Here is an 8,316-nt window from a genome sequence, read left to right on the forward strand (position 1 = left end):
ACAATATCAGTAGGAGGATCGTTAAACAAAACATAATCAACTTGTAATTGTTCAAAGAAAATTAAAAGTTTTTGGGACGAACGCGTATAATTATTTCCATCTAAAGGCTCAAGTTTTGACAGATCAGGAAATATTTTGTTCGAAGTGGTGGACATTAGTCAATATTATATATGAAATCGCTTTCAAATTGTAGGAAAAATGAGTAGATAATATTGACTAAGAACAAGAAGGAAAGAAGAACAATTTATCAAAAATACTGTGTCGTGGCAAGCCATTGCCATGAAAGCGATTTCGGCCCGACTAGGTGCAACTCGTTAAGGCCGGTGGCTCCCCAAGGTTCCACAGCACCTCCAAACACGTGCACTCGTGGCTGGAAGTTTAGAATTTGCACAAAAGAGTTGCCCAGAAAGAAGAGAAGATGAAGGTATTTTCTGTAATTGTTACAGAAATTAAAGAATGTTGTATGAAGAAAAGTAATGATTAGCAAGATGGATTCTTTGTTAAGATGGAGTGATTATGATGCCTAATCCATAATCTATTTATTGGCAATTAAGGAGGTTGCATGTATGACAAGTGTCGAGAGTCTTTTGACACTTGTCTCATTATATTAGTCCACTTGACTCCAATATTGACAAGTGTATCTTGTCTTCCATGCATGAAGACATATGGTAGATTTGCGTAGCTATTTGTCAAAGCCATTCAACACTTGACTTTAAGGCTTCATGTAAGAGGCCACTTGGAAATAGATAGGACATAAAAAACTCATGGCTATTGGTTGTAAATGAAATTTCAAAAAGAAATTTTTAACTTTACATTATGAATAATTCCAACAACATTAACCTCCCAGACCATTTGTGGGATTATAAAATAGTTTAAAGCAAAATAAAAATGGGAAACACCAAAAAAGTAAAGGAAAAATAGAAAAGAAAATAGAAGCATAGTGGAAACTGGAAAGTGAAGTGTCTGTAATGACCAAAATACCCTCATATAATTGAAGTAGAAAGTCGAAACCTGAAGGGGATTTTGAACTTAGGGAAAAGGGCCAGATATACCCCTGTACTATAAAAAATTGTCCACATATGTCCTCCGTTATACTATCGGTCTAAATCTATCCCTCCCGTTAGCAAAGTAATACAAATTCCCTTATTTCTAACGGTGTTCCATCATGGCAATCCAAATCCTATATGGTCTCTGGCATTTGGGTGAGGTGGATGCCACGTGGCATGCCACCTCACCATCTTCCCCTTCCATTTTTTCTTCCCCTCATACCTTGAAATGGAGGTTCCAAATTCATTTTCTTTTAAATTTGGACAAAGTTACTGTTAATCTCCGAATCTAACACGAATAAATGATTTCCAAAAGACTTAAAGAACAAATCACAAAACCCAATGACAAAATTATCTGAAGCTTTTTCCTTGTGAGAGGAGATTGATACAAGTTTGGAGAACCAAATTTGCTCAATACTTATTTATACCTGAAGCTTGTTAACACATGTATTCCTTGGCCGAGTTAAATCATAGAAGTAAACATTTGCATCTTCACTTCCAGCAACTTCAATTGTTAGAAGAGATAAGTTTTTTTTTGCTATCTTGCCCATGTTTTGTTGATTCATAGTGGTAGAGAATAATCTTTTTTTTTTTTAAAATATATAGTGAAGATTTGGGAAATAAAGTTATGCTCAGTGGAGGAAAAGTCGTTAATTAAATGAGCTCACGGAGAAGGCTTTAATCTTTATTTGCTTAAGATTTGATTTTTTTCAGAATGACAAAGAATTATCTAAACATTGCTCAGATTTTGTTTTTGGGAATAAAATGGGCCATATTTTTGTTTGTTAAGGAGAAATGGAATGGGAAGAAGATGGTGAGGTGGCATGCCACGTGGTATCCACCTCACCCAAATGCCAGACCATGTAGCATTTGGATTGCTATGGAGGAGCACCGTTAGAAATAAGAGTATTTTTTATTACTTTGCTAACGGGAGGAGTAGATTTAGACCGATAATATAACGGAGGACATATGTAGATAATTTTTAATAATACAGGGGTATATCTGGCCCTTTTCCCTTGAACTTAAAATATGGTGAAAGTGACAACAGTACTTGCGATTAATTTACAGTCCTTGGAGCGTGACAGCGTGTCACCCAAGTCATACTTCATTTTGGCAACGGCGGTATAATGGAAAATTTTCAATTTATAACAAGCTCGACACTACTTAATAGCCACTTTGAAGGAACCCTACGTTTTCGTTATTTCCAGGAAAGTTGAAGAGAAAGACGAAGATTAACAAGGTAAAAGGCTCTGAATATCCTTTTTCAAATCTCTATAATGGATTCATTATCTGTATTATCACGTATTTTTGCGCAAAATTCATGTAGTGTTAAGGTTTTGATCGTAAAAAAGAGAGAATTTTAATGATGTAAGTGCTTTTTCTTTGTGTACATTGTCTCGGCCAAAAAAGGGGATCAGTTTGTTTGATTGGTAATCCGTGTGTTTTGACTTTTGCAGGCAATTTTGAATTCGGATTTTCACGCATCTAAAGATGGTACGTTTAGCATTAATCGCTTTCTGAGGTGTAGGGTTAGGGTTTTGAGTTCTAATATGTTGTGTTATGAAGCTCTAATTTATATTTTTCTTTCTGTCTCAGCTTCCGCTCTCGTTGCTCAAGACTGCACAGGGGCATCCCATGGTAAGCTTTTGAACCCCCCCCCCCCCCCCCCCCCCATGTAGGGGAGGTCGCATGTCTTTTTTTTTTTTGGGTTTCTAGTTTTATTGTTTATTCCAATCTAAGTCTTTGGGAGATGTAATGCAGTTAGCTCAATTAGGTTTCGAGAGTTCTGCATGTTTTGAATGAACCTGAACTTAATGAATAAAATAGTTTTATGAATTCAGATGTGCAACTCTAGTTGATCGTGAAACTAAGAGCGAGAGAATAACAACAATCGGCCCTTATTTTGTCCTTCTGTTAGCTGACGCTTTTCAGCTAACATTATCAAAGGCAATAGATTTTGTTTCAGTATAATTTATCAGTTTCTGCATGTTGGTATAGTATCTTAAAAATAAACCTCAAGTCTCTGCATATTCCACACACTTTTGATTACTTGCTTGTATTCATTGAATTATCACAATCTGGAAACTCTCTTTTTTCCTAATACAGTTGGTGGAGCTAAAAAATGGAGAGACTTATAACGGACATTTGGTGAATTGTGATACTTGGATGAACATCCATCTTCGTGAAGTCATCTGTACATCAAAGGTAAGTCGGCTTTCCGTTTTAATGTTATTGTAGGTTTTCCCATGTATTGGTGGTATAATGGCACCTGATTTCTTAAAAATTAATGCAGGATGGAGATAGATTTTGGAGAATGCCAGAATGTTATATTCGTGGCAATACCATAAAGTATCTTAGAGTTCCTGACGAGGTTAGTTTATTTTTTTCGTTGTTATGATTAGTAATGCCTCTGTGTAGTATTATTTGTTTTTCACTGCCAATAGTGTGTATGGCACTCTTGGACCTTGAACCAAGTGGTCAAAGGCCTGTGCGCCTATCTTGTAGTTATATGTATCATTAAATGGTTGCTTTGCTTGGGTGATTGTAAAATTTATATACTATGAGGTAAGCTTGCCTTGCATTGTCTGCTTATTAGGAAAGAGAGCAGAAAAGCCACAGAGAACTGGGGAGAGAAAGTTCAAGGAAGGATCAGCAGTAAAACTTGTCTTCCAAAGTTCACTAACTGATAATTTAAACTAATGATTTGCCAACTCTAAAGAAGTCTAAGCAATAATAACTGGTGGGAACCTAAGTTGCTCCGACATGGCAGTTTAGGTGCCGCACCCGTGTCGACACGACACTAGTATGGGTGTGGGTATGGGATCCGTACCGGATCTGGTCAAATAATTTTGGGTACTTTGACCATGGTGGACGGAAAAATTGAGACAAGAATCACAAGATACAATTTGATTCCCAAAATCAGAACCAATACTAGGGTAAATTGGAAAAAAATGGCATACCTTATCTAGGAAATCAATCTTTTACTTATCTACAACTTGAGAATAAAAAAGAAATGCACACTTTACTAGTTATACTTAAGTATTCCACAACACTTCTCATAATTTAGAGATATTTTTACTTTTTTGAATTATTTTTAGCCGGATCCCCGCACCCGTATCCGTACTAGGATCCGTATCCCAGAATGTTACAGTTTACATCTACAAGTATCCGACATCTAGATCCGCACCCGTGTCGGACACCTGCACCCGTATCCGAGCAACTTAGGTGGGAACCAAAGGTTGAAACTTCTAGCACAACTCTAATCTTACTAAGGCTAATCCCCATAATCATGTTGCCTCTTTACTATTGATAACATAGACTTCTTTAAAAGAAATTATTAGCGTGGATGGAACATTAGTGTTTTAGATGTGGAACCTGAGTGTTTTTTTCAGATAAGATGTGTAACCAAATGGTTTTCAAATAAGATTTGGAACTTAGATCGTGGAACATAGATCATTCCTTGTTTTTATTTATTTTCCACTATTACTGGCTTATTTTATATCAGATATCCTATACTAGAAAAAGATAAAAAGTGTTAGAAATCATAAGGTTGAACCATTATTGACATTGTTCTTGCTTGCATGGCTGTAGTTCACTGTATATTCGTTTCCCTGTGAGTTACATTTCTGTTAGAGGAGGTGTGAATACTCTGGTGTGATGCAGTTTAGCCAAATCAGACGTAGTTGTGCGTCCTAAGGGCCATTGAATCTGACACCTTAGGTAGAAGTGCAATTCTATGAAGATGACAATGCGAGTTTGTTTAGTGCTGACCCGAGCTTTCTTGTGAAATCCACCCCCTTGCAATTTTGTGCTAAATAAAACAGCAGTGCCTGCTTTCTGCTTTTACTTGCTTCTTCTAGGGCGGGTTATGCACTGCTCTGTTATTTCATAATTCATGACAGGCACACATGGGAAGTTATCCTAACCTTGTGATGTATCTCTCTCTCTCTCTCTCTCTCTCTCTCTCTCTCTCTCTCTCTCTCTCTCTCTCTCTCTCTCTCTCTCTCTCTCTCTCTCCACGTGCTCGTGTGTCCGCATTCCACACACACGCATAGTGGATTTAGGACTAGCCTGAGATTCTGGAGCTTAGTTGCACTTCCTTTTTTCTTGATCTTTTATAGGAGTACCAAGAAACCATCTTTTCCTTTTGTCTGTTAGCTTTTTTTTCAACTTTTATTTGCTATCCTCTTTTGTCATTCGTCTTGGCCTTCACTTTTATGCTAGGAAGAGATGGAAGGACAATGATGTTTGTCAAAAGCTATTAACCATGTCTGTACAGTTCCCTTAGTTTGGTTGGAGGTGGAGTCAAGATACTAGATAGTCTTGGTGTGACCGTACTCATGGAGCTATTTGTCGGATTAATCATTTATTCGAAACCAAAGCATGTAAAAGGAGAGATGAACTTGTTATAAACCTTCCCCAGTGTACTTTTAGGGCTGCAGTTTGTGCTATTGTAAATTGAAGTCATGATACTAGCTTCTCTCTGTGCGTCTTCCTTCCACACACATATTTAATTGGTTTAGGAATTGCCTTGATTTTTGGAGCTTAGTTGCATATCCTTTTGTTGATCTTTTAGGAGTATCAGGAACCATCTTTTCCTAGTGTTTATTTGTTTGTTTCCTCTGTTAGATGCTTTTCTTTTTGTTTAATGGCTAGAAAAGTGAGAGACGGAAAGGATGTTCGAAAGCAGCCAGTATCCTAGTTTGTTGTAGCTCTTCCTTTGTTTGGACACACGGGTAGGGGGGTTTGAAGAGGAGAGGTAAGGGAGAGGAGTGTTCATGAGCAGCTAGCATTTTCTTGAAACAAGGTCATTAAGTTGAGTGGTTCTCCTTGTCAAAAGGGGAAGTCTTTGGGGAATACAGTTCAATTGATGTTAAGAGTATGTAAATGTAATTCATGTTGGATCACTTGTTTACACATAATGATTTGGCTGTTGAGACTTGTGTCAGTACCGGGTAGCATCATGTGTTCTTAGCTTGTGAGACTTTCCTAATTGATGTATAATGTTCACAACAGATTAACAGATACGAAGTGTGTCGAAACCATAATTAGGTAGCTTATGAGATTTGATGTTTACCAAACATGCACACATCATTATTGTGCTGTAGTGAATGTAAAATGAAAGCTTCCTATATCCCTTAAGCTGTGAATCGAAGCTTCACTTTCTCACAAAAATGGAAAAGATTGCAGTTTGCCTTTACTTTTATTCATGAAATAACTGCAGTATTGCAACTTTAGTTTCTGAGAGCTTAGGCTTTGTAGGTATTGTTTTTGTGTGTGTATATGTATTCCTACATATGGACATATATACATGTGTTTACTGGTTGGAATAGTTCATTTTTATCACTGGGGTTGGAGACTGAGTTCACAGTAAATTATAAATTCTGGAAGCTTGGTCTGCCCTTGGCTCTTTGTTTGACCGAGTTAATAATCCCTCTTAGTGCTGTTTGGTTAACTATACTATTTGCGTTCTTTTCCAGGTGATTGATAAAGTTCAGGAAGAAGCAAAAAGCCGTGCAGGTACTACTTTGGACTAGTAATTTTCAGAAAGCTTATAACCATTTCTATTTTAGCTGTTGGATCAATATGGGGTTTGTTCATCATACAATTTTTTCCTGCTCGCATAGGACTAGTTTCTCAACATTCAACTTAATTTTAGGTATATTAATTGTTTCCTCCAACCAGAAGTTGTAGATCCAATGCATGTGTATAATGAAAAGAATATTTAATTTTCAATTCAAGTATAATTTGGTGGGAATCAAATTGAAATAATATTTTAGATGTTTTTCAAGAAAATGTTAAAAAGTAAAAATATGAGATAATACATGAGAAGGGTGTGGAAGATTATTAATTTAACCTCATGATATTGTAAGAACATTACTTGTAAAAGAGACGAAGATAGTTAATAAGGGATGTTGAGGCTTTATAAAATATATAGATTATTAGGCTTTTGGCTCCTTCTCATCTCGATAATATAGAGCTTCCCACATGGTAATCTTGGCATGGCATGGTGACATGTTGTGTTACATGGATCCTCCATTTACTTACGACGATTGGTGTTGACACAATATGACACCACACCAATGCTACTCTGTGGTGGGGAAGGGTCAAGAAGTTCCTTTTGTCCAATCTAAGTTTCTCATTAAAATTGTACTTCTGAACTGTGTTAATCTATTAGGCCATATTATTGACCTGTCATACTGGTGGATAAATAGAACTTTGGATCACATTAACATGATCTTTGATGGAATGTGGATATTGGGGATCATTAATGTGTTTGGCGGGATTACTTATTGGTTCATCTTATACTTGCAAGTCATTAACTTTGCGAAGTCGGTAGATTAAGTAAACAGTGCATGTGTTTTAATAATAACATGCATCTTTTATTTTGCCTCTTTTTTAGAGAACCTTCTACTATGCATGAACGTGCTCTTGCTCCATGTTGGTTAATTCCATAATATAGTATCTTGTTAATTTCTTTTGATTTACTCCATATGCTTTTGCAGATAGAAAACCACCTGGTGTAGGAGGACGAGGAAGGGGAAGAGGTAGGGATGAAAGTGTTGCTGGTAGACAGGCAAAAGGCATTGGGCGTGGAATGGAAGATGCAGGTGCCAAAGGCCGGGGCAAAGGAGGACCTGGTGCCAAGTCTGGTGGAAAAGGTATGAAGTGTTCAATGAAAGTTTATACCTAATTTTGTGCTTATTCTCTTAAAAGTTTATGATATCCCTAAGTTTCAATTCGAGGCCTTGCATTTCTATGTGAGATATTTTATTCATGCAATGCATTTATATCTAGCAATACACCTAATAAGCAGATTAAGGAGACTGACTGCCATGTCAATGCTTGAAACAGTCTCCTTGGAAGAAGTTTCTAACAGTCATCAAGTAATTGAGAACTCGCCATTTATAGCCATTTGCTAATCAGATGATTCTGGATCGGATTTCTTTTACAGGTGGAGGCCGTGGACGTGGCTAGTCATCTTCATTTAGAGGCAATGAAGCCAGATGACAAGTGTCACTTTAAAGGCATATTAGATATGTTGTATCTAATTTTGTTTCTACTGCCAAATTATGAAGGTGGTTCTTGGAGGAAAGGCTGCTTCCAGTTAATTTGAGATGGGAGTGTATTTAGGCTTGAAATGCTCAGTCTCGGATTGATCAGTGCTTTTTCTCTTTTAAGTGAAGAAAAATGTAAGCGAGCTCGTGTCTTGAAAATATTTGGCCATCAGTATGTGTGTAATCTTAAATGAAAACTAAACTGTTGCGAT

General features: G+C 36.9%; 1 protein-coding gene across 1 annotated transcript; it reads left to right on the plus strand.

Annotated features, from left to right (window-relative positions):
* Positions 1-2,176: 2,176 nt before the first annotated feature.
* On the plus strand, positions 2,177-8,316 carry LOC109209138 (probable U6 snRNA-associated Sm-like protein LSm4). Its single transcript, XM_019372329.1, has 8 exons — positions 2,177-2,286; positions 2,504-2,540; positions 2,643-2,684; positions 3,153-3,251; positions 3,340-3,417; positions 6,527-6,566; positions 7,553-7,708; positions 8,002-8,316. The coding sequence occupies exons 2-8, from the start codon at positions 2,538-2,540 to the stop codon at positions 8,022-8,024; spliced, it is 441 nt and encodes a 146-aa protein (XP_019227874.1). The 5' UTR covers positions 2,177-2,286; positions 2,504-2,537; the 3' UTR covers positions 8,025-8,316.

The sequence above is a fragment of the Nicotiana attenuata genome, unplaced genomic scaffold, assembly GCF_001879085.1.
Source record: "Nicotiana attenuata strain UT unplaced genomic scaffold, NIATTr2, whole genome shotgun sequence".
NCBI lineage: Eukaryota > Viridiplantae > Streptophyta > Magnoliopsida > Solanales > Solanaceae > Nicotiana > Nicotiana attenuata.

Coding starts and splice junctions, on each gene's coding strand:
- LOC109209138 (XM_019372329.1), top strand. Junction 3,252..3,339: donor AAGTCATCTGTACATCAAAG/GTAAGTCGGCTT, acceptor AAATTAATGCAG/GATGGAGATAGATTTTGGAG. Junction 7,709..8,001: donor TGCCAAGTCTGGTGGAAAAG/GTATGAAGTGTT, acceptor TTTCTTTTACAG/GTGGAGGCCGTGGACGTGGC.